A 26,264-nucleotide genomic window follows, 5' to 3' on the forward strand; every position below is an offset into this window, starting at 1 on the left:
TTTAGGAAAAACACAATTTACTCAAAACTCAAGTTCAATGTAAATGTAGTAAAACAACTAAAATGTGTGGATCTAAGTTAACAACAGAGGTAAAGCAGATGAACTTGATCTTGAACTCTGTATTAAAATTCACTAACGTGATCTTGATACAGCTCGCCTCAATTCTTCAGGTGTTGAAGGAAACAGCTCCACATATCTTGATCCAATCATCATCTTGTCCTTACACATGGCTTTCCTCGCCTCCTCCACCGAACCAAGCTCCACGTACGCCTCCCCGGTCGCTTTCCCATCGGACCGGCACGGGATGTGAATCTTCTCCTCCTCCACACTCACGGTGTCTTCGAAGAATTTCGAGATCTCCGACTTCCTCACCGAGTAAGGCAGCCCGCGCATCTTCAAGACCTCCGTATGCTCCATCCTCTCCTTTTCCGGAGACCTCTTGCGCCGCGCAGGCGGTGGGGAGCCATGGCGCCCGACACTACCACGAGATCCTTCTTTCACCTCAGATGCTATCGCGTGGTAATAGTCCTGCTTCTTGCACCTGAACACCTCCACGTATCGTCTCCCCATGTTCTGCCGGTCCCTCCGGAGAGCGAGATCAGCCTGCATAGGTCCTGCAAAGAGAACAAACGCCTCTCCGGAGAATCTCCCGTCCTTGTTCACCAAGAAGACGTCCACGATGTCGAGCCCGGCAAAGAACTTGAAGATGTCGACATCGGTGCAGTTGAATGGGAGGCCCCTCAGACGAACCACGGGAAAGGAGTATCTGCTGTCGTAGGCTTGTGACGGGTAAGCGCCTGAACTGGTGCTGCTCCTCACTGCGAAGTAGGGACTCGATTCCATCATTCTTGGTCGCTTTGAGCCGATCTCGTACCCGTCCGACACCCCCCCGCTCCCAAACATTGCCCTTCAATTATCCATACCCAAGGAAGGAAAAAACCCCCACTCAACCTTGTTAATATAAGCCAATCCCAACCCATCTAGATTTTCTATTGCATCTCAAGCTCTTAATCAATAATGATAACTCATGAACCCAATTGCAGAAATAGGGAGTATTAGTGATAACAATGATTCCCCAAGCAAACCATCAGTTCATACAAATGGAACTTTCATCTTATATAATCAGTCTAAAATTTTAATCAGAACAAAAAAAATTATCAATTCAAAATGTGATGTTTCATTACGATTTCTACTACAAGTTATAAGAAAGTGTATTATATAAAAACAATAGTCTTAGCCTAAACAAGTAATTGAAATCAAACCTAAATCCCAATCTCATAATTCTCAATGTGCAAACAAACACCCAAATTCACCCGTTAAAATCACTCGCTTATTTCGTAGAAGTAACCATACAATCATAAATTTGCACAATTAAAGAAAACCCTAGAAAAATGAACCTCTGAAAAGAAATTCCCATACCCACCCACAGAATGTAAAATCGTAAATCAGTACATAATATTTTAAAATTGATAAGGTTACTTACCCCCTGTGGCCGTACATGGCAGCGACGAAGACAGAATCCAATACGGCGTCGTGATAGAGTAGAAAATCAGATCAAAGTGAGAGCCTTTTACCCACGCAGACACAGGGGAAATTAGAAACCCTAGCCGGAAATAGACATTTGGTTCTGCCAAGATTACGCTAATACTACTAAAATATTACTCCTTTGTTTCAAAGAATGAATTGATATTTTATCTATTCCTTACAAAAATGTTTTACTTTTGTTTCAATTTAATATAAAAAGTATTAAATTTATGTATTTCACACAAAAAAATTATATTAGTATTTTAAATTTAAACATTCTATTAAATTTTTTAAACACCATCGGTTACTAGTTAGTTTAAAATTTGTCCAACTTATAATCATAATAAAAAAAATAATTAGAGATTTAATACAATTAATATTCTTCTAGCAACTAACCGTGGTTTAAAAAAAATTTATCTCTCAGTACACTTTATTTTTATTATATCCTTTGTAGAACACAGTATAAAATAAAAGTCAATATTTCATCTTTATAAAATGGCTAATTTGAACTTCAACGACTTCTATGACGGTTCTAAGCAGGATGCAAGTAATAACAATGATTAATTTAGCCGTTACTTTTTCAATTTTTTGTTTTGGTCAAGGAGCAGGTGGACGATAATTGTACTATTGGTTATGCAATTAACAATATAATTTCAAGCAAAAAATAACATAATGTGTAAAAATTAAAATATTAACAATAATTAATTTTTTTCATTTTTATACATCTATAGAAATTTATTCCATTTTTACTTTAATAACATCATCTGTCATTCTTTCTCTACTTTATAAACTTTATATCTTTTTGTCATCTATTATTATAACGATTAGCCAATGAAGGAAGTGGAGTATACTTTTTTTTTTATAAAGTAGTAGTCACGTTCATCTTACCAGGTTCATGGCTATACATGCTGAAGCGTACAACTGTTTTTATTTTAATTATTTAATTTTGGAAAAAACATCGATTTCAATGCTAAATTATATACTCACTTCATCAATCAAAAAGAGCTCACAACATTGTTTTGCACTACTAGTAGCTAATAAGTGACAAGTTATTTTATAAAAAAAAATGACAGCGTGCAAACAGTGTAGCAATAACAACGTTGAACTAGAATATACACACTCTGTTGTAGTATAAACAATAAAATACTTTTTTCATTTTGTGCACTCAAAAATAAAAAAATAAATGCAAAGGATTTGAGAGATGGTCACTTCTTATCATTTTCAGCAAACCGCAACACCTCTTTGGCCATAGAAGAAAAGGAGCGTGCTGTATCCTGCATCTCTGTTGTTTTCAAGCTTATTCCCTGCAACTTCTTCAAGTTCTCACTCAGCTTCGTCTTCGCTGCGTTTGCAGCCCCCGGTTCCTGCATTTACGTTACAAAATCCCATCACAAAGAGCCTTCTTCTCCTTGCATTGCACTCGGATGTTTTTTATTTCCATTTTCTGTAAATAATCTTTAATTACTTACAGATGAAGCATAGCCATATTTCTTCTTGATCTGATCAATAGCAGCGCCAGTTTTCTCCTCCTCCACTTCATTTACAGCCACTTTTTCGGTCTTCACCTTCGTATTTTTCAACTTGCCTGTGAGACGAACGAAAAAAGAAGGTCGAAAATGTCAATGATTTTCGACGTAAAGTGGCATGGGAGGATATGACTTGGATACCTTTAATTGCTTGAAAGCTATTTGTAATTTTTTGTCTATTCAACCCTGCTATCACCGGATAGCCCCTTGGCTTCTCTTTCGCGTCGTCGATCTCAATGTCATCTGTCAAACCATAAGCAACGACGAAATGTGAAGGCTTCGACTATTCAAAACAACAGAAGAAAAAAAGGAAGAAAGAAATTACCTATATCCAAGTCCTCATCTTCATCATTCATAGCTTTCTTCTCCTCACTTTCAACATCCATTGAGAAGTTGGATGTCGAAAATATGGTCGATAGTTCTTCGATACTTTGTCTGCAATCTTCGGTTTCCACCTCATGACCGTTCCTCGCTTTTGCACTCTTACTGTCTTTCATCACAGAGGAAAATATTCCCTTTTTCTTTTCTTTCACGGGCGGTGAAGAGATGAGCCCCTGAGCATTCACAAGGTCTTTCTTTAGAACCGTGGAAGCCGAGTCCACAAATCTGTAAGCCTCGTGGAGCAATGTTGAGACGAAAAGTAACTCCTGATCACCGTTGATCTGATTCAGAGCAAGTATAGTTAGCAGTCTTACTAAGGCAACTGTAAAGCAATAAAAAAGTGATGCTGAAGACTTACAATGATGAGTTCGCCATCAAGGGACGACGACACTACAATGTCAGAAACCGAGAGAGGTCTAAACGTCGAAAATGTGAGTGCTCTTACTGAACTTTGTTTCACAAGAGACAATTCTGGCAGGGATCTGATGTTTCATATCAACAAATTCAATCATTCAACAGATTGAAAACGTTCCGTATGACTTTTGGTAAACCAAGCACGGAAACGTTACCTAATCTCGATCTTTCCACTAGTGAAAAGGAGTATAAGCCCGACATCCGGAGAGCCAAAAGTTGATGCTGAGTAACAAGGGGAACTGAATTTCTTTTTGTACATCACTTTCTTGACACCCTGCGAATACGAACATTGTTAATCGACCGTTCTGAATGGTCATGCTGATTACACGACAGCCGGATGCGCACATACCTGGACCAAATGCGATAAGGAAAACACATACGCTGATTTCTCAGTGCATAGCAACATAAACGATTGCTTTGGAGTTGAGTTGTCAGAATGAATGCTGTTGACGTCTATAGCATCAGGCACGCTAGATCCTCTGTAAGAGCAATCTGGAAAATCGGAGTTCTTTATTTTCAATCCTTAAAAATCTAAGAAGACGAAGACAGAATTCAGAGACGACACTCACCTAGAACCCGTGTAAACAGAGCTTTAGACGGTGTATTAGGCCGGACCACATCGGAGCTTAGTGTATTTCCTGTATCCTTCTCAAGTGTAAAAATAGACGAATCTTTCGTTGCCACGATTATAACATCTTTCTCAAAGCCGTGGAAGATGCAAGTTTCAAAATGCATCGAGATATTCCCGGTGCAGAATTCACTTGCAATGTGTTTCTCATACAACACAACGGGACCCTCTGGATCGATCAAATACACCTGTGTGCACGAGATACAATACGTAAACTTCAGACTTTAAGATAGATTGTTCTGCATTTTGTTTTAGGAGGAGAAGGATATTTGAAAAACATGCTAGAGATAAACTTACATATCCTTGATCAGATCCAACAGCAAGCTGTTTTAAATTCCCGGTTGTCGTGATAGACAGAATTGCACCGTTGACCTTCACAACTTTGACACGACGAATGATATTACTGCTTCCTTTCCTCGAATTACCTATGTGTAAGTAGGGAAACAATTAAATTCTTGATGTCATTAAAATCAGGGACTTTAAAGAACAAGTACCTAAGGACAGAAACGTGCTTGGAGGGGCGAACGTCTCTGATTTAAACGTGAAAATCCGGACCTGCACAAAGAACTACAAGTGAGAAATATGTGCACCAAGGAAGCCCCACAAAACATGTAACAAGAGAACTTGCTTACAGTTCCACTTTGATCTCCTGACACGAGAATGTGCGATTCATAGTTGAAATGCAACGCTGTCAGTGCAATGCCACTTAAAGACAAGTCATTATCACTCTGCAGAAGCAAGATGATTAGATGAATTTAAAAGGGATATGAATAGATAAAATAATAATCTTATAAACTACCAAGAAACGATGCTAGTTCACTGAAGCCCGTTACAGTAAAGCCGCGCAATTACCTGTTGGGTGATAGAAGCTACCGGGAGCAGAAGTGGACAAGAAGCATCCCAGAAGTTGATTGCGCCAGAGCTATGTCCTGTAATAAGCAGGTTCTTTGCCTTCGAAAATGGAGTAAAAGTCGAGTTGCTTCCATCCTTTATGCTTCTTTCAAAAGGAAAAAGTGGCAAGCTGTCTTTTGCCAGCATGCTAAAGTCCTACATAACAATAAGGAAAGAAACTCAACGCCCGGGTCCTCGTTCGCCAGCCAACTACTTTTTCTGTGAACTCTCGTGCTTACCTCGTCCACAGAAGAAGGCATGCAGGGGATGCTCGTCACGAATTGAGCTACCGTGATGCTTGAATCACCATAAGGAAGCTTGACCATCACCTCCTTCGGAAGCGAAGGAGATGATTTACTTTGGCTCTGCGCAAGGTACCTTTCGATTAAAGAGTCATCGTAGGTGTGGACGTGACTCGACCTCCCAAGCAAGAGAAGAGAATCGCGCCTATGCTTGTTTTGATCTGAGCTCGTGGTGATTTCAAAGTCCACCACCGGCTCACGAGGATGGAGTCCCAATTTGACAGTGCGCGTTTCAGTCTGTTCGTTCAATAAAACAACCTGCCACATTCCATCGAGCAAATCTGTAAAGCAACTATTGAAATTAACGCGACTGGCCAACAGTTTGGTACCTGTAACAAACTCGTGGAGCTACTATCGGAGCTGCTGCCAAGAACATAAAGCCGGCTTGATTTTCCATCCGCGTCAGCCCATTTCAACTTGACTATTGGAATTTTCTCTGCTTTATATCCAATATTTAGCTTGTAGAGTGGAGTAATCTGACTTGCAGCTTGCTCGGCATCTGAATCCGTGGGGCATGGAACACTCCAGAGGATTATATCGCCGTTGCTGTACCCAACGACAACTTTAGTTCCACCAGAGCAAGCCCAACATGCTGCTGTTACTTTCTTCGCTTCTTGAAGCATAGTGGAAACACCAGAATTTGTGGATACGGCTTTGCTTTCTCGTATTCCCCACAACGTAATAACACCATCAAAATAGATAATAAGCACCCTGAGAGAACTTGAAACATCTTAGTCTGTATCCATAGTAACAACTAACAATCCAATAGATCATTACAACCTCAACAAGTACTACCTTTTACTTTCAGCTGTCGGTTGAGGAAGAACGTGCTTTGCTGCGATATCACTTCCAACCTCGTTTGTCTTGCCATAAGATACCGAAAAAGGTATGTGGTATTTCATAGGTTCAATACTGAATGTCTCCTTGTGTAACCTTAAGATGGACACATTGCCCGATGAATCTCCTATATACCTGCCAAGATCAACATAGCAATAAAACACTATGGAGTGTATGCATTTCAATTAGTTCCTTGAATAATTTAAGTCGAGTACATGTAAGCCCCATTGCGCATGGCCGTGAATGAGGTGATATCCTTCCCAAAGTGATGGACAGACGACAAACACTTGTTGTCGAGATCCCACACCTACGAATGAATGACACACAATATTATTGTATAAATTGAGAGAAATGTTTTCGTTCAATAAACAAGTAGAAATCCGGAAACTTTCACTACCTCAATTTGGTTGTTGACATTTACGTTTAAAAGAATACCCTGGTTCTCGATAAACTGTCAACAAAAACTATTACTCTATGTAAGTTATCAAGGATTCAAGGTTGTGAACGGATAAAATGTACTAATAGGATGCCTCTGTACATGCGCAAAATGAAAACAATATGATGGCAGCGACGCGTACCAGCAAAAATTTACTTGGTATCGTTTCTGAAGATTCAAGTAGAGCTTGTGCGCCATCTTTACCGAACAATTTTATTTGTCCATCTCTGAGGGGGCGCAAAAGAGTTTCATCTAGTCAAAACACATATCAGGGAACAAAATTTGTGACCCCTTTAGTCACATAAAATGACTACCCGTACCATAAAACGTTCAAATATCAATATAAATTTGCAACAGGAGCTTCAATGATTCTTTAACGAAAATGATGGGGAACAGGCTTACTTAGTTGAAATAGCAAGAATTTGTTGAATAGAGTCATGAGCCACGAGCACAGCACCTGATGGAATCCCGTAGTGAAAAACCAAACGAGGATCCACATCGTCGGGTTTCAAACTGTCTGAAAACCCCGAATGCTGCAAAAGGGCTATTAGTTAACCTCATGCTAACAGAGGCTATATCCCACACAGGGCACAGAGAAATCTCCAACCTCTTAAAAATACATTTAACCTTCAAATTCAACCGATATTACTAATAATAGTAGTAACATTTTGATGCGAGCATTTACAATATGCCATTTTAAGAAATACTCCTACATTTGACTTAAAAATGGAAAATCCCTCCTAGCATGACAAAAATAAGTTACCACTTCCAAAAGGCAAATACTATTGATTGCAAACTTGAATGCAGAAAATCAACTTCGATTTGCATATCAATTTAGTAACTGAATTACCAAAATCCACTGCTCCATTTGTCACAAGTAGATATTTATCTCCCAAAAATCCAGATATGTTGTGAAAACTTTTACTGCACTAATACTATACAGATATGCCATTTTAAGAAATACATTTGCCTTAAAATGGGAATTCTTTCCCAGCATAAAAAACAAGTTACCACAACTTCCAAAAGGCAAATATTGTTGTTAACAAACTTGAATGCAAAAAATCAACTTCGATTTGCATACCAATTTCATAACTAAATTACCACAATCTATCAGACCCTCACAAATAAACAAGTTGTAACTGACTAGTAAGAAAATCAGAACTCCATTTTGTTTTTCTCACTTGATCGATCACAACTCTCAAACGATCAAAGAAAAGGTTTGAATTTCAAAACAATTAAAAAGCTAACAGAAGAAGATGATACAAACACTACTGAAACTGAAATTAAAATGTTCCGAAAATCTAACCTTCTTCATATAAGCTTTTTCAACGAGTTTCTTCACGAAAACAGACATATCCGCAGAAATTGAATCCCAATTAATTTGAATTTCGAAACACTCTATGTGCGTGTAGGCAAGGGAAATGAGCAACGGAATTAAAGTGGAGTGAAGGAGTAGAGAGAGAAACAAGAGTGAGGAGGAGTCTTGTTTTGTAGAATTATATAATGAGGCAGCAACGGTTTATTTCATTATCGATTACAGACAGTTTTATCTCTGTTTTTAGATTAAAATAATAAATGCACATAGCAAATTCGAAAGAGACGGTTACTTTAAAAAGAAAAAAAAACTGACAATTTTTATAGTTAAAAACAGAAAACTAAATGATGGGCCGGTGGTCTGATTTTGAACGAAGAGGACACGTGGAAGCAGACAACGTGTGATCCGAAGATTGCGATAAAACGACGGTGAGGTCTATGATTTCCTTAAATTGTCCCTACCTACACGACAACTTACACAAAACGCCACATTACGGCATGGAATTATGCGTGATTGCTGGGGCAATATTGTAATTACACTGCAAGACGACACTTACACGTATTGCGGTTGTGAAAGTGAGTGTTTGAGTTTTGCTCTAATTCAAAGGGTGGATAGAAGAAGAAATGATGGGAAACTTTCTTTTTTAAAAACAAAAAAAAGTGACACGTCAACTTTGTATTGGATAATAAATTCCTTTCAATTTCAATAGATATTCAGGGCATGTTTATAAGATGGTAATACCACTATAAAGAATTATACGTAGATATTTTTAATTATTTGATATTATATTTAAGCTTAACTCAAAATCCAATACTATAAGACAACGGCCATACCTAATCTTGCTATAATTAAAACTTTAACATCATTTATGTAATCCACCAATTTGTCAAGTTAAGCCACCATTATTTAATGCTATACAAATGTAGATAATCTTTTTTTATTAAATAATTACGAAAAAAATCTTATTTCTACATATCTTGATAAAAAGCCCGTATTTCTTATCTTGTTTCACATATCTTCTTATATCACAACTTTCTTATAACAGGTCCTAATGGTGTATAGAAGTTTACCTATTAAGTCAATATATTAAATAAAAATGATACATCAGTTATATTTAATTAATTTTACAGACATATATACACTATTGGTTAATATAGTTGTTGGCCAAACTTGAGATGTATTGGTGAGTTTCAATTGCTACGAACAACTCATTTATAATTTATAAAAATATAAATAAGTTACGGCTTACCTATTCTATTTCATGGCAGATCGAGTTTATAGGGGTTGCTATTTGCTGGCTAGTAATTGTACCGTTTCTATATGTCAGGACAATTATCTTAAACCTTATTCACAAAAATAATTAGCCAATCAAACGGAATGATGTACAATTATTATTTATTCCGGTTTTTAAATATTGAGGCATTCAATTCAAACCAATCAGTATGGAGCACAGTCAAAGACATATACTTTAAACATTAATGTTACAAAATTTTGAAAGTATTAGAGAGATAGAAATCGAGTCAAAGACATATTTCAAGACTTTAACAATGTCTATATTTAGTTTGGGCAATTTTCTCATTAATTTGATATTCATTTGTCAAATTAGTATCTTTAAATTCATCATATTCGAATAAATACTTTATGATTGGAATCTATTACTCTACTTATATATTATATGTGGACACATAACTATCCGAAATATTGATAAATTGGTTTTACATAAATGTAAATCATAATCAAGAATAGTCATTAAAGACAAAATGCAAAGTTATTAAGTGCATACGTATTAAAGATGATAATATCAGTCAAAAAGTTCTTAAAATGCTTTAGAGACACTATTTTATTCCCATAAACTTGTTACTTAAGTTTTTGACTATGAATATGAATTGACAAATTAGCTGATGTTACGAGCTGCATAACTGTTTGTCAAGATCGAAAATAAAAATCAAACTTATATGATTGGGTAAACACATACTCCCTCCGTTCCACAGTAATAGAGTCATTTTATCATTTTGGTACGTTCCATAGTAACAAAGTCATTTCCTTTTTTAGTACAAGTCAACACATTTCTCCACACCTACTTTACTCTCTCTTATTTTATTCTCGTCATCTCTCTACCTTTTCATTTTCCATTTTATTTTCCATTTACTTAATTTACCTAACACAATTTTCTTAATCTCCGTGTCGAAGAGAAACGCCTCCATTACTATGAAACGGAGAGAGTAAAATATTTACATTGCTCAAGGCCTCAAGCTACCAAAATTAATCACAAAGGCTAAGCTCAAAAGCTTATTAGTATTGGAAATGAGCAGAAGAATTGGGGTTGGCCCAAAGAAATAATATTCATTCTTAGTCTTATTGATTCATTAAAGCCCAATAGTCAAATGCAGATCCATTGAGCTATATTTAGGGAAATTTCCAACTTGATTCTCTCACTATGCTAGAAATAGAATATATGCATGGAATCAATGGATTAACTATTTGACTTTGAAAAATATATATGTCAGATGTTAGTAGTAACAAAGCCAATTATGTCAAAATGGGGCTACGAGCAATTCTGAAACGAAATCGTTTAAGCAACTAGTGAAGCCCATTGTGCCGGTCGGGTAATTTGGTAACAAAGCCAATTGTGTCGACATGTTGCTACAGACAATGTTGAATCAAAATCACTTAAGCAACTAGTGAAACCCTTTTGTGCCGGTAGTAATATGAGTAGCATAGTAATGGGCACTAGTATTATAAAGTTAATACGTGTAGATTTATGCAATTTTTTTATAACACAGAAGGTGATACATACAATTAAGAACAATTTATGATATGTACTAGAAAAATGAATGGATGTGAACCCAAAGTCCAAAGAAATACTACATCACATATATCATACCAATTTAATAAATGTAAATTGAGACAATTATGGCCCCTCACATCATATGGTGGTCCAATTTTATTCAACAATGATAAATGGGCAGCCCCTAACTTTAACTCTCATGCTTTAAGGGGTTGTACTTTTGTTTTTCTCATTGCTTTTAGGTTTCAAGCCACATGCACGTTTTCACATCATTCTGATTAGGCCCCTTTACAACCTATTTTCTATAAAAAGTAATATAAATATCATGCCTTTTATTATTCTCTTTTTTTTTATCAAATCCTAAATCTTCACTCAATTATTTGCTTTTTTTTTCAATTGGGTCCTCTACTTGTCTCCTCTTTGCTCATTTTCACTTTTTAAATTGCAATTTCTTTATTGTCCTAATTTTCAGTGTAGCTTCAAAAGGTCTTGGTTTTTAACTACATATGATGATAAAGTTCAATTTTATGTTAAGATAAAAGCCAAGGTTTTATGGTTTGTTGTTATGCAGCAACTATAACAAGATGTTATATTCTTATTAATTACACAACATGACAATGTAATAGTAGTATGTAAGTTAGGAAAACAAAAGGGAGGTTTACGTTACAAAACAACTATTTGAAGACAAAATTGGCAATCAATATATTGTATATGTATACTCTTGTTTATTAGCATAATCAATTTTTTTTAAGTTTTACTTTTTATTAATTTGTTTTGTTTATACATAAGCAATGAAAGTGGGTTCGATTTCATAATCAGCCCACGTTGGGTTTATTTCTCGAGAAGGCCCCGCCTCATGCTTTCTTATTCACTTCGAATAGTACTTACATTTCACTTTGGGATTATTAATTGATCTAATCATATTCTGTTGTAGGTTGCAGCCTTAGTTCTTAATTAATTCAAATATTCCCTTCCTCCTTATTTAGCAAAAAAAATAAAATAAATATATGGGGTTTTTCCTATTGGGATTTATTAGTTTAAAGCTGCTATGAATCAGTGCAATGCCAATTATTAACAAAATTAGCATTGAGAATTGATATAATTGGGATGATAATCTAATCTAAAATGCTACGTGTTATATTGTAGTAGTAATGAACATTCCATCATTTTGCAATGTTTAATTAGCAGTTTATTCTTTCTGCCTTTATTGGTAGGTTTATGTATAACTTTGATAAATATAATGATGATGCGAGTTGTTTTTTATTTATAAGGTATTAAACGGAGTAAGAAAATTGGAAGTAGCCAAGCCAACTACGGCAAACAATGAGTTGTTCTATACTCCATATAAGATGACAGTAATTTTTATTCAAAACAATAGTCAATTTAAACAAAAAACGTTTTATGAATAAGAACAATAACTTTCTTGGAACCAATGGTATGAGGGAGTTATTTCAATGATAAAAAAAATTATGGTACCATCTAAGTCACTCTTAAAGAAGCTTTTTGTTGACAAATTTAATTAACTTTATGAATTATGATAATCGTACAAATATTTTAATCGAGCGAAACACACAAATCAAGTATAGGGTTTGTAATTTAAAATTTATAAGGATATAGCATCTATATCCTCACTACAAGCTAAAAATTAGTAATACTTAATTACAACTATACGATTAGAGTTATTTCTATATCCAATAGCTACATAATGGATTTCTTTATTTTGTTATTAACGGCACATTTTCTAGTCAATTGAGAATATGTTCTCTCTGGGAATATTTTGTACAGACAACAGTTGAATTCACGTGCATGGTCTATTCTGTTGCAAGGAATCAAGTACATTCATGAAAACATTAATTTACTATTTATGAATATTTCACTATCCATTTTTTTGGGTCATCATTTTATCTAGGAGACTTTTCAAAGTAAGAAGTCTATTTTCAAAGAAAGCAACGTCATAATTTTATCAGCATTACTCTATTATAAATGATTAAACTACGTTACTCCATTTGTCTGCAAATAGGAATCTCGTTATCCTATTTCGGTCCATCCGAATAGGAGTCTCGGTTCACTTTTAAAATAAATGATATATAAATCTCACATTCATTAACTCATTTAACTCACATTTCATTAAAACTAATATAACTGAGACTTATATTCCATTAACCTTTTTTATCAACTATTCTTAATATTTTAAAAAAATCACGGCGGAAAAGAAATTATAATTATAATTGAGGACGGAGGAAGTACAAAACTTAGATGTTTGTACATATACAGTCTGAGTTTTGCTCATTTTAATTATTTTTCCATATTTTTTCAAACTTAAATGCCCCAAAAGTATGGAGGGCAGTTTTATACTTGTCCTTTTAGATATTAAGACATTTGTTTTAAGTTTTAACTTATTACTTCGTCCGTTTCCATTAAATATCTGATATCTCCTTACTTGCACAATTCTTAATAAATATTTTATTTCATTTTTTACTACTTTAGTAAGTGGATCATATTTTCCACTAATTCACTCTACTTATTATTATTGCTAAACTATATAAAAGTGGGGTTCACATTTCACTAACTATTTCCATTCACTTTTCTTCATAAAGTCAAACAATTGATTAAAACTCGTCTGGATAAAGTAGTATTTAAATTTATGTATATTATAATTTCAATTTTTTTTATATTTTAACGTCATTTTGTTATTAACTTTGCATTTTATAATCTTGTAAATTTTTAGTTTTACTAGCATTTTACTTTATTTTTATTTATAATTTAGGTGTTGATTTTCATGGCTACGTATACAAGCAAATGAGTCGCATACCATATTCCACATCGAGTGAGCTAGAATGTGGACTGATTGGGATCTTAGTTGAACATCTTCTTCACATTAAATTCACGTTGCCCATACAGCATACTAATAGTTTTAAATTTTAATGGATCATTAGCCAACTCCCTATCCCACCTGCATCGCATTTACAGTTTACTCAACTCATTTGAAAATAAGAAAGAAAATTGGAGACACAATATTTTAGTATATTCGCAGTATATTAATTTCTTCATTTAATGTTCACAGAAAAAGTTTTCACTATCAAAAGTCTGAAACCTAAGATAAAACTCCTGACTCTCACATTGGCAAAATATTACTCCACGGTGAAACCTAGGAGTATCAATTTTATTACAAGTATTTTAAATTATGTTTCTCATTGTTTAAAATTATGAAAATTTTATTTGAATATGAACTATACATCTTCGAAAAGTATCAAATTGGTGCAGTGTTGAAAAATCAATCCCGATAGGATTACAAAGGGAGTGGATCCCCTGCTGTGGTGGAAACACAGCAAGCGCTGTTGTGGAGACAAAACGACGACGTATTGTTCAATTTCAACCGTCTTTTTGTTTTATTAACCAAACCTACATTTGCTGACTGCGGTGGAACTTTTTTTGCAAACTTAGGCCTTTACAAATTGCTCTTCAACACAAGCTGAAATACTTAATCCATAGTCATCAAAATTTAAGTGATTTATGTTGAACAATGATTTTATTTAATAACGTTTAATACGTATTCTAAATTTTGTAGATTATTTATTTTACTAATAAAATTTCTTAATTTTTTTAATTATTTGCATGCTCATTTAGATTTTACATAACTACTCCTCCGTGCCATCTCAAGTGATTGATTTATTTTTGGCCGTTATTTTGTAAAGATAATAATAAATACTAATTAAAGTAAAGAAAAAGAAAGTAGTATAGTGAAAATAGTATAGAAGAAAATTAAGTCTATATTATTCTCTCACTTTATTTTCTCTTCACCTTAACTATTTATGATAAATGTATATTGATAAATTATTATTTACAATTATTGTTGGATCTTATCGGTTGCAGTTGGATATTACTATCATTCTAGTTATAATGTATTTTTACTAATAATTTGTCAAATTCAAAAAGTCACTTTATATTTAAATTTATTGATTTCAGTTATAGTATTTACTAATAAAATACTAAAATTAAATTTAAAAATAACTGAAACTCTCTTTATATAATTCTTGAATTTTCAAATATGATAAAGTTTTAGTAGAAAATAAATTTACAATTGAAATTAATAAACTCCCTACTGCAATCAATAAACGCTAATAATGATTTCAATTAATAATCTATTGATACATAATTATAGATTATTTATTGATCAAAATATTAAATATTAGTATTTCTAATTTCATCAGCGGTGATTTGCCACCACTCTGCCAGTATACCACGACAAGTGTAAACTGAATTTATAAAATAAGCAAATGTAGGCTTAATTGATAAAACAAAAAAGGCTGTTAAAAAGGAACGAACGTCGTCGTTTGGTCTCCACAGCAGTCCCTGTTGTGTTTCCACCACAGCAGGGGATCCGTCTCCGATTACAAATGATCTCTGATCAAATTATACGACTAGCTTCATTTCTGACCGTTTTTAATTTAAGGATTTTAATTCTAATTTTAAAAAAATTAGACTCATAAATAATTAAAGAAAAGAATGGTGGAGTATGATGTTGACCATAAATAATGTAATGAAATACTATAAATTTTAGTAATGAATTGTGGATGACCTTGATAGAGTTACAATTTTGAAAATGAAATTAAGTTAATAATATTGCGACCTTTTGAGGATCTCTATAAGTTACTGTACCATATAGTATTTTTTTTTTTTTTTTGGCTTGGAGTATCCCTGTAATTATTTCTCTCATCCATTTGATATATCGAATGGCGATTTTTACAATGTTGATTAGTTTTTGGTTTCATTCATTATTCTCAGAATCATGAAGTCTGGTGGGCCCACCCAGATTCTAACCACCCAGTCAAAATAGAATTTTATGAGAGAGAGAGAGAGCGAGCGAGCGTGTAGAGAGAGAAAGAGGCTTTTGGGTTGCTGGTGGTGTGATTTCCAGCAATGGATTGTCATGCCAAAAGCACTACTTTTCTTCCTTCATTATTACTATCTGTACTTCATTCCATCTCATGCTCCGTCCTCCTCTTTCATCACCATCCTCCAATTTCACTCGCATCCAATTCACACCTGCTGCTGATTCAGCCTTCTCACCTTTTTTCCCCTGTTTGTGACGGTGCTGGAGCTTCCAAACCACACTTAATGCGCAATCACACTTTCAATTTTGTGATTGCATAATGTGAGTTTTCAAACCTGTTTGTATCGTGTTTGATTGCTTTATTTCGGATCGGAGGTTTTCGAATTTGCGATAGATTTTGAATGCGTTTATTTCAGTCATGATTGTTGCTTGATTTTGTACCGTTCTATCTGTTACTGGATTGCTGGCTGATTTTAAAAAGTCTGCCTCGGTGATGATAAATTATGCGACGATGCGAGTGTTTACCAGTATTGTGGATCAATTTAAACCTGCAAATGTCGCGTGATTCTTAATTAAACGTTTTTTTACCGAAATTATTTTGCTTCATGAAGGATTTGGTTTTAATTACTCAACTCTACTGAATGCATGATCGCCATATGCTGAAGAACGCTATAATTTGGTTCGTGGAATTTATACGAGGAATGATGATTTTTTTGCTTTTTTGGTTCGGATAATTCTACTAATGCATGATCACATACAAATATGCTTTATTCATTATTAATCTGGTTTCTTCCGTGTTGCTGTTAGGCCAGAATTTCTGGTATCCTATGCAGAGGAAATGATGCGTTGTCGTATTGTGTTGAAATGAAACACCAATGTTATCTTGAGCCCGCTCTACGTTTTGATGTATTTCTTTGTATGCTGTAGGATCAGACTGGGTTGCTATCTGTAACTTTGTGAAGAGGACTCAATTTAATTTAATGGAATAATATGAAGTGAGTGTTTGAGCAGTTCTCGACTGCACGAGGGGGTAATTCTTTGTGGGATGGGAAGGTTTTTCCAGCTGCCGTATGTTAAAGAAGACTCAGTGGCCCAGCATGTTGTTACAAGATATGGTGGTAGGTCTACTAAATAATTCAAAATAATTAGACTTAGTAGGGGAGGTGCTAATTTTCCTGCAAATGCTCATAAATCTTATCCAGCTATGATTTCCAAATAGAAAATTTCTTGTGGAAATAATGAGTTTATTATTATGGAATTTTTCATAGTATGAAGCTATTCTTCAGGGACAAATTTAATCACCCAACTAAGAAGTGTAGCATACCTGAATTTGCTGGAATGAACAATCAAACAAACTTTTTTTTGGTTAGCTTTTTGTCTTTTAATTAACTAGAAACAAAGCTTCGTCTTTGGTTTCAGGTCTGGAGACACCTAGAAACAGTATGGAGCTGCCAGAGGAGACATTCTATGGCTTATATTCAAGAAGAGATAGGAGACTGGTGATTTTCTTATTTTAATCTCGTTAACTTATCAGCCGTTGTGGTTTTCGATATATGTGTTTTGGTGGAGGCTTTTGGTTGTTCTCTTACTTTCATACTATTGCCCTGATCACATCATACTGTAACCAAATCCATTTCATAAAGCTTGGCACCCATTGTTATAGTTCCTGTTATTTCGTGTATAACAACATACTGTTGTTTTGCTACATTTTTCAGTATTCTTATAATTCATTCAAGGATTCACCCAAGAAGACATGTTCCACTGAGGCTCCAATGAAGAAATTGATTAGTGAAGAGATTTCTAAAAAATCAAATGCCAGACCAAATGCACCAAGCTTAGTGGCTCGGCTCATGGGGGTTGATATGCTACCCGTTGATCCGGGACAAGAGCCAGAAATGATTGGAAGAATGAATGATGTATCTGCAAGGAAGTTCACAGATAAGGAACAGTCTAGAAAGAGCTCAGATGGCCGTGATTCCTTTATCTGGGACTCCCCACCACAGCATGGCCTGGATTACTTTGAGCTAAATTCTGATAGCTTTTCTGATCACTGCAGTAGCCACATGAAGTCGGGGAAGCCTAAACGCCGAGAACATCCTCAAGAAAAGGAACTTCAGAAGTTCAAAAAAGAATTCGAGGCATGGCAAGCAGCACGAATTATGGAATGTTCAAAGGTTGTAGAGTTCAAAAACAGTCGAAGCCAGACAAGGATGCAAGATGAACTCAGTGAAGAGACAAAGTTCTGTTATGACGATTGCAAGAGAGTGAAGTCTATTGACAATTTGAAGGAACCAAAGGACCTCCCTGTGCGTTTGCGTGAAACACTTGCTTCTCTTAATTGTGGAAAGAAAAGAGACTATATGTTAGATGGGATGAAGGAATCTTTGTTTTCTAACACAACGTCAAAAAGAGACATACCTCTCTCTAATTTGCTGAGTTCTGATAAGAAATCAGATACTGTCTCTGCTCCGACCAAGATTGTGGTTTTAAGGCCTGGCCCTGACAGGATGGGTGTCAATGAAGATTCATGGAACAGTACCCCTAGCTCTTTTGAAGAGAGGGGCAGTATTCAAGATTTCCTTGAAGAGGTCAAGGAGAGGCTGAAGTCTGAATTGCAAGGTAAAAGTTCTAAAAAAAGTAAAGTAGCCCGGGGAGGAGGAATTGAGACCCCTTACCGGGAAAAGCCTTCAGAACCAAGACAAATAGCTCACCGTATTGCACAACAAGTAAGAGATAGTGTCACACAGGACATTGGGTTGAATTTACTTCGGTCAGAATCTACAAGGTCCTATATAAGTGACATTCAGTCAAATGGAACAGATTCTCCTGAGTTTGTTAACAGAGAAACAAGGAAATTATTGACTGAAAGGTTGAGGAATGTTCTGAAAGGTGAAACACATCGAGAAAGTCCGATTGTTTCTCTTAAAAGACAGAGATCGTCTGTGCTAAATCCTGAGAAGACCAAAGCTGGACAATCTAGAGATATATTGATCGGAAATAAAGTGTGCTACCCTGAAAGCTCTATGAATGATTTAGGGAAGCAAAATAGATCTTTCAGGGAGGCTTCTGATGATTGCAGAATGCACTATAAGGAACCATCTCCAAGGAACCTTGTTAGATCTCTGTCTGCTCCAGTTTCAGGATCAGGAACATCATTAGGGAAGCTCCTCCTCGAAGATCGTCACATATTTACGGGGGCCCAGATAAGAATGAAGCATGAAGTAGTTGAGAATGTCTCAATGGATGTCAAGAAACAGAAGAATGATAAATCCAAGATAAGAGAAAAGGTCTCAAGCTTTGGGTACAGCTTAAAACTTAGAGGAAGGCTGTTTAGAAGGAGAGTTCAGTCTGTCGATGAATTACACTATAATTGTGATGATCTCCTAAAAGATATTGCAAGTGGACCAACAGTTATGATGAGCTCCTATGACACTCATGTGAGCATCTTCTTTGACTTAACTCACCCTTTTTAACTTTTGAAATTATAGATGATTTTGAATGCTGACGCATTACTAATCAATAATGTCTTCAATTAATTGTATTTGTTTTAGGAGAATTCTACTGAAGTGCCACCAAGCCCTGCATCTGTATGCAGCAGTGTTGACGATGAATACTGGAGGCCAGCAGTTTGTTCGAGTCCAGCATCATCTGGTGCAGACCAACCAGAGGACAGTGAAGTGCCTTATGTTTTCAGCCCAATAAACCCAAACTTGAATGGTAAGTGAAGTTGCACATCTTATTTGTATAAGGATCTGTATTTCTGCACGAGCAAGGTTGACTGCTTTATTCAATATGTTTTGAAAACGGAGGCTCATATAACCTGTGTGGATGCATGAGATAATTAGCATAGTTAGCTTATTTTGCCTTTTGTCTTTTTAATTTCATAGAACAGGCTTCTGATTTCTGTTAGATTTATCATTTAATGGCTGGTCCAGTTGGTCTATTCATTTCATTTCAAATCTAAATAACACATAGCATTTGGTTTGATAACGTAGTAACTATGTTAATGTAATCCATATTTCCAAAAAAAATTGTGTATGTTTGACAGCAAGAATAAAAGCAAACACTCGATCCAAAAGATCATGCAACATTTCATTCCTTATATTTACATTTTTCACATTTCCGTTTTAATTTTTCTGCACTCAAATATGGTGTCGCAAGTTGCCTTATGATTCTTGCTTCTACCATATTTATTCATACAGATTTGGTAAAACAGCCGGATCAATTGGAAAAGCCAGGTCTAGAGGACTCTATTACCGAAGAGAAGTCCGATACAGTTGATCCAGAAATACAGGATCCAACTGAAGCTTATGTTAGAGATTTGCTTGTGGCTTCCGGCTACTATGACGGTTCGTGCAGTCAACCACTGCCAAAATGGGACCCACTCAGTCAACCTATTAGCAACCAGGTATTTGAAGAAGTGGAAGAGTCTTACAGACAAATCAAGGTTGATGAAAGCAGCACCAAAGATGAGGGAGCAAGAACAGATCACAGGATGATACTTGATTTGTTGAATGAAGCACTGGCAACTGTACTCAAACAACCGTCCAACATGTCTAGACTCGGAAAAGCTATCGAGTCATCTCGTCACCAGTTTCCTCGTGGAAGGAAACTACTGTCTTTCGTCTGGGAAATCATTCATAGTCATGTACATCCTCCAGCAGCAGATAGACCAACTTATGCTCTTGAAAGTATGCTTGCTCGCGATTTGAAGTCCGACTCGTGGCCAAGATTGCTGGATGATGACGTCAGCGATCTAGGTAAAGATCTTGAGTGCCACATTACTTGTGATCTGATTGAAGAAATTGTCAAGGATATCTATTCATTGCGTACTTAAGTAGATTGTGGAGTCGGATAGTTTGGATCGATCTTTGTGCTCCATGGCAGCTCGACTTCTTTGTAGGCATAGTAAATTATCTCAAGCCCAAGAAAAATCGACGAGGAAAATATGATCATGCTGTGTGAAATGTGTATAGTGTTATTATTCAGTAAGCACGGCTGAGGTTCACTGTAAAAGATTGTGGTTTGCATATATTGGTGTGGTTGTTGTAGAAAGGTTGCTGGTTGGATAACTTAATTAGTTATGATTTTTGAATTAGCCTTTTATTGTATTTTGTATCATAAATAATAAATTTAAAATCCATTCTGTAATGATCAATGAGAAACATGGAATTATGATCAGAAAGAAATTAATGAATAGCAATTAGTCACTAAGTCAGCTTCAAGTCTAAACAATAGTATTATTAGGTGGAGACTTTTATCACTATACTGATAATTACAATCATAAGTTTCTCCATTATTAAGGTTAAAAACATTACCTTTTAGATTAACTCTATAAACAATAATCATAATTATCTTAAAGGCCCAAACCTCAATTATTAATTTTGACGACAAATTCATACAATCGTGCATGTCGTATCTACTTCGGGATTTTAATCTACATGTAATGTTTATTAAATTTTTGTACATTCTTTTCATACACTAAAGACCCACTATCTTATTGTTATCAGCCATTCAATTTGCTCTTCCCACAACTAGCACACCTGGATTTAAATTAAATTTGTGGGTGTCTATTCTAATTCTCATGAATGAGAAGGGAAATTCAGAATAATTAGTGGTATTCTATTAACCTACTACTAGTTAGACATAGGTATTGTTGATTTGATATTGATGGAGTATATTTTAAGGTGGAGATATGGTAGAATTGGGTAATTCTCGTTATGTTATTCATAATAGAATGATACATCATATATAGGCTAGAAAAATGCTATACAAGGTAAGATTTTCCTCAATCATATCTCCCTAATTCTTGGTAATAATATTGTATAATCTTGGCTGATATTATGCAATCTTTTGTCTTGCTGAATACTCCAGATCTTCCAACACTCCCAATCAAGTTAAGTGACGGGATTACCGAAGCTCAACTTGCCCAACACTTCCTGAAATGACTTTGCCGAGACTGCCTTGGTCAGGATGTCGGCCAGTTGATCTTCTGATTTCACATATGGAATTTCCACTATCTTCTCCTCAAGGTTCTCCTTTATGAAGTGTCGGTCAATTTCGACGTGTTTAGTTCTGTCATGTTGTACTGGATTCTTCGAGATACTTACTGTAGCTTTATTGTCACACAACAAGTCTTCTGTGGTTCCAATTTTAGTTCTTTCATCAATCTCCTAAGCCAAAGGATTTTGGTCAAGCCACTTTTTATGCCTCGGAACTCGGTTTCAGCACTTGAGAGTGCTACTACCTTTTGCTTCTTACTCCTCCAAGTAACTAGATTCTCACCAACAAAGGTGAAATATCCACCAGTAGAGCGTCTGTCGACTAAATTTCCTGCCCAGTGAGCATCTGTATATCCGTGGATATCTAAGTGCCCATTCTTTCGGAACAAGACTCCATGCCCGACAGTTCCCTTCAAATAACGAACCACTCTAAGTGCTGCCTCCCAATGTTCTTCTTGAGGGCCATGCATGAACTGGCTAAGAACTCCCACTGCATATGCAATATTTGGCCTGGTATGAGACAAATAGATGAGTTTCCCAACCAGTCTCTGGTATCTTCCCCGATCAGTGGAGATTGCCCCTTTAATGAGCTGAAGTCCGTGATTCTGAACAATTGGAGTGTCTGCTGGCTTGCACTCTAACATCCATGTTTCTGCCAGAAGATCAAGAACATACTTCCGTTGGCTAATAAAGATTCCTTTTCCTGATCTAAGTACTTCAATGCCGAGAAAATATTTGAGATCGCCAAGATTCTTCATCTCAAATTCTTTAGCCAGGTGTTCCTTGAGTTGTCGTATCTCCTCAACATTGTCTCCAGTAATGATCATGTCATCTACATAGATGATAAGGCATGTGATCTTCTCCCCTTCCCGTTTGATGAAGAGAGTGTGGTCGGTATTACTTTGTCTGTACCCATATTTCTTCATCACTTCAGTAAATCTTCCGAACCAAGCCCTTGGAGATTGTTTCAGCCCATATAGTGTTTTCTTCAATTTGCACACTTTCCCTCGCCCGAACTCTTCTGAGAATTCTGGTGGAGCCTCCATATAGATGGGATCTTTCAACTCCCCATGAAGAAAAGCGTTGGTCACATCATACTGATGAAGTGGCCAATCCCTATTCGCCGCAATAGAGAGGAGGACTCTCACGGTGTTCATCTTTGCAACGGGAGAGAATGTCTCAGAGTAGTCGATTCCTTGAGTTTGAGTGTACCCCTTTGCTACCAGTCGGGCTTTGTTTCTCTCAATACTTCCATCTGGTCTTCTTGTGAAGACCCAGCGGCACCCAACTGTATGTTTTCCATCTGGCAACAGACTGATCTCCCAAGTGCCATTTCTCTTTAAAGCCTTCATCTCAACTAGCATTGCTTCCCTCCAATGTTTGATTTTGACTGTTTCTTCAAATGTGTGAGGTATCTCTTCCTCGTATAATGCAGCATGGAACGCCTTTGCCATTTTGGAGATGTTGGCCTCGGCAAAGTTTGCTACAGAGTATCTGCTTTTCCGGCCTATTCTTTCAGGAGAGTATCTTTTGGGAGGAATTCCTCTCGTGCTCCTATAGGGAAGTATATACTGCCCAGTATCTTGATCAATAGTAGTATCCCCTTCTTCTTCTTCTTCTTCTGTACTAGGGGGGTCAGAAATAGTAACTGAACTTTCAGGATGTGGGCTAGATATTACCTCGGATTCCGTGACGGTTGGATCAGTGGAACGCAGCAGAAGCGTCGTTTGACTCGTTTCTGTAGATGAGTTCGGCTCATGAATAGTGCCAACTTGCTCTGTTGGTCCCACATCAAAGTGATTTGGCACATACCACCGAAGGGAGTCGGTTTCTTGGGTCTCCCCCTGTCTTTCACTCTCTCCCTGAGTCCCAAGGTGGTAAAAGAATTCTGTTTCAAGAAAGTTGCAATTCATGGTAGTGATACTCGTTTGTTTTTAGGATCATAACATCTATAGCCCTTTTGATTGATCCCATAACCGACAAACACACACTTGATCGCACATGGTGAAAACTTGGTTCTCTCGTGTTTAGGGATGTGTACATAGACAGAGCACCCAAAGATTTTGGGTGGAAGGGATAAGGCTGTGGGGACTTGTGTCAAGGTAGCCAAGTGGTCTAGTGGGGTTTTTCGGTTGAGGGTTTTAGTGGGGAGTCGGTTAAGAAGGTAAATGGAAGTGGATATAGCTTCGGGCCAAAAGGAGGGTGGAACTTTTGAGTCAAATAGAAGGGCTCGAGTCATTTCTAGGATGATCCGGTTTTTTCGTTCTGCTACACCATTTTGTTCGGGTATGTGAGGGCAGGAAATTTGGTGGATTAACCCATTTTCCCTAAAGAACTGAGACATCGAATTGTTCACAAATCCCCCCCCTATCTGAGCATAGGATCTTAATGGATGTTTGAAATTGGGTTTGGACCATTTTATAGAACAAAATAAAATTTTCAAGGACTTCTGATTTTTGCTTCATAAAATATACCCAAGTGGCTCTACTGCAATCATCGACAAATATCACAAAATACTTAAAACCAAGACTAGTTCCAATAGGCGCGGGGCCCCACACATCAGAATGTATCAAGGAAAAAACAGTCTCAACACGAGTATCATTCGGTTTAAAAGTATTACGGTGGCTCTTGGCCAAAACACAAGTTTCACATGAAAAATTCCTAGGAACAAAAAGTTTGGAAAATAAAGATTTTAAATAACCCGGAGAAGTATGACCCATTCTTTGGTGCCAGAGCCAAGTCTCCTGAGCGGTGGGTCCGTGAGCAAGCATCGCCGCACCATCTTGTCGAGCAATCTCGTCTACAAAATAGAGCCCGCGGCGTTCAGTGCCACGTCCAATAATCTTCCCTGTCCGGATATCCTGTAAGAGACAGAAGGTTGGTTGCATCAGCAAAGTACAATTCAACTCCTTAGTTACATGACTGATTGACATTAACTTCTGAGATAAATTCATAACATAGAGTCAGTTCGATAGTTGCACATTCGAGAATATTTCTATAGTCCATGCACCCTCTACTGGTGTTACTCCCCCATTGGCAGTTTGGATGTGTGACTTAGGGTTTTATAGAAATCTACAAAATCAATTTTATCATACGTCGTCGTATCAGTGGCCCCCCCACAATCAAAAATCCACCCCGTATCACTAATTTCATCACCATCCCGGGCTTCAAACGCATAAGACAAATTCTCTAAGGGTGCAAAAGAATTTCTGCAAATAAAGGGGTCTAATTCTGCAATTCTCCTAACTTGGGGTTCTTTTTCAAATTTATCATAAATTTTGGATTTAATTGAAAAGCTTCTAGGGTTAGGGTTCTCACTCCCAAACCCTTTACCTCCATTGTCGGCGTCGTCCATTCTGAGAGAGGCGAGCATCGCCTCGGCTGCTCTTCTCTCGCCACTGTCGCCGCGCCGCCCACCGCCGGCTTGGAGAGCGTCGGTTTCCGATCGACTCTCTTGAATTTGAGTCGTTTCACGGTTCGTCTTTGCCCCTTCTGTTCCGACGGCCATCTTGGCCTTCGCCGCCTTCTCCTCTTCCCACCAGTCGGGATACCCGACTAGTTGAAAGCAATTTTCCTTCGTGTGCTTGTTCATCCCATAGTGAGAACACCACAACTTCGATTTGTCCGGTTTGTTGTTTCCCCGGCGATTGGTGGTTGAGCACGGCGGCGGTGGTGGCTGACCCCTGTTCTGCGGTGGCTGACTTCGGTTCTGTGAGGGCGGTGGACGATACTCCTTTGCTCCAAAGCCAAATCCCACTCCCGATGATGATTCGACTTCGACAGCGGCGGTCGGAGAAGTGGACGTCGGTGGCATGATCTTGAATCGAGCCGCCTCCCGTTTCACACATCCATACGCTTCATCGACTGAGGGATATGGATCGTCCTTGAGTATCTCACGCCGGACCCAATCGTATTTCTCATTCAATCCGGTGAGAAATTTGAATAATCTCAATTCGGACTTGATGCTTCGATATTGTGCAACACCCTTGTCGCAGCAATCGACCGTCTTGTATGGGCATCGATCGATGTCCATCCATAGCCCATGGAGGCGACTCCAGTAGGCCTCCAGGCTTGAATCTCCTTGCATAATCCTGCTTGCTTTTTCTCGCAGATCATAGATGAGATACGAATCGGCGGAACTTGCAAATGTCACCGCCAGTGTATCCCACAGGGACTTCGCAATTTGGTGGTGTGCGAAATCCGCTATCATATGTGTCTCCATGTTGTCGATAATCCACGAGAAGACAATTAAGTCGATCTCCTCCCAATCGGTATATCCCTTCTCTCCTGGCCGCGGTGGAGTCGGGTTTCCGGTGATATGACGGTAGACTCCTCGTCCTCCGATGTATACCTTCATTAGTCTTGACCACAGTGAGTAGTTCGAGC

At 37.0% G+C, this 26,264-nt stretch overlaps 3 protein-coding genes across 8 annotated transcripts; 1 reads left to right on the forward strand and 2 right to left on the reverse strand.

The window, feature by feature from the left end:
* LOC125194546 (heterogeneous nuclear ribonucleoprotein F-like) lies at positions 1-1,640 on the reverse strand. Of its 2 annotated transcripts, none has more exons than XM_048092878.1 (2): positions 1,484-1,640; positions 1-818 (listed from the first exon to the last, which is right to left on the reverse strand). In XM_048092878.1, the coding sequence occupies exon 2, from the start codon at positions 607-609 to the stop codon at positions 133-135; it is 477 nt and encodes a 158-aa protein (XP_047948835.1). In that variant the 5' UTR covers positions 610-818; positions 1,484-1,640; the 3' UTR covers positions 1-132. The 2 variants fall into 2 exon arrangements, with proteins under 2 accessions (XP_047948835.1, XP_047948787.1); XM_048092830.1 differs by having other exon boundaries at positions 1-907; positions 1,484-1,639.
* Positions 1,641-2,517: 877 nt separating this feature from the next.
* LOC125203726 lies at positions 2,518-8,443 on the reverse strand. Of its 3 annotated transcripts, none has more exons than XM_048102149.1 (20): positions 8,246-8,443; positions 7,342-7,472; positions 7,082-7,166; positions 6,901-6,954; positions 6,719-6,810; positions 6,462-6,638; positions 5,996-6,377; positions 5,604-5,924; positions 5,326-5,520; positions 5,106-5,201; positions 4,968-5,028; positions 4,771-4,898; positions 4,415-4,661; positions 4,195-4,337; positions 4,001-4,119; positions 3,790-3,913; positions 3,376-3,712; positions 3,192-3,293; positions 2,994-3,109; positions 2,518-2,888 (listed from the first exon to the last, which is right to left on the reverse strand). In XM_048102149.1, the coding sequence occupies exons 1-20, from the start codon at positions 8,291-8,293 to the stop codon at positions 2,730-2,732; spliced, it is 3,117 nt and encodes a 1,038-aa protein (XP_047958106.1). In that variant the 5' UTR covers positions 8,294-8,443; the 3' UTR covers positions 2,518-2,729. The 3 variants fall into 3 exon arrangements, with proteins under 3 accessions (XP_047958106.1, XP_047958114.1, XP_047958122.1); XM_048102157.1 differs by having other exon boundaries at positions 7,082-7,191; XM_048102165.1 differs by lacking the exons at positions 7,342-7,472; positions 8,246-8,443 and having other exon boundaries at positions 6,901-6,967.
* Positions 8,444-15,927: 7,484 nt separating this feature from the next.
* Positions 15,928-20,974, forward strand: LOC125205059. 3 transcript variants are annotated; one of them, XM_048103862.1, is made up of 6 exons: positions 15,928-16,197; positions 16,804-16,994; positions 17,296-17,375; positions 17,592-19,313; positions 19,428-19,593; positions 20,079-20,974. In XM_048103862.1, exons 2-6 carry the CDS (start codon positions 16,922-16,924, stop codon positions 20,711-20,713), a joined length of 2,676 nt encoding a protein of 891 aa, XP_047959819.1. In that variant the 5' UTR covers positions 15,928-16,197; positions 16,804-16,921; the 3' UTR covers positions 20,714-20,974. The 3 variants fall into 3 exon arrangements, with proteins under 3 accessions (XP_047959819.1, XP_047959825.1, XP_047959833.1); XM_048103868.1 differs by having other exon boundaries at positions 16,810-16,994; XM_048103876.1 differs by lacking the exon at positions 16,804-16,994.
* The last annotated feature ends 5,290 nt before the right edge of the window (positions 20,975-26,264 follow it).

Source organism: Salvia hispanica, chromosome 1 (assembly GCF_023119035.1).
Source record: "Salvia hispanica cultivar TCC Black 2014 chromosome 1, UniMelb_Shisp_WGS_1.0, whole genome shotgun sequence".
In the NCBI taxonomy this organism is placed as follows: Eukaryota; Viridiplantae; Streptophyta; class Magnoliopsida; order Lamiales; family Lamiaceae; genus Salvia; species Salvia hispanica.

Bases quoted from the DNA above. Each gene is read 5' to 3' on its own strand.
- LOC125205059 (XM_048103862.1), top strand. From the start codon at position 16,922: ATGGGAAGGTTTTTCCAGCTGCCGTATGTTAAAGAAGACTCAGTGGCC. The intron at 19,314-19,427 runs GTGAGCATCTTC...TATTTGTTTTAG, and splicing joins TGAGCTCCTATGACACTCAT to GAGAATTCTACTGAAGTGCC. The intron at 19,594-20,078 runs GTAAGTGAAGTT...TTATTCATACAG, and splicing joins AATAAACCCAAACTTGAATG to ATTTGGTAAAACAGCCGGAT.
- LOC125203726 (XM_048102149.1), bottom strand. From the start codon at position 8,293: ATGTCTGTTTTCGTGAAGAAACTCGTTGAAAAAGCTTATATGAAGAAG. The intron at 4,899-4,967 runs GTACTTGTTCTT...ACTTACACATAG, and splicing joins AAGCACGTTTCTGTCCTTAG to GTAATTCGAGGAAAGGAAGC. The intron at 3,110-3,191 runs GTATCCAAGTCA...TTCGTCTCACAG, and splicing joins TAGCTTTCAAGCAATTAAAG to GCAAGTTGAAAAATACGAAG.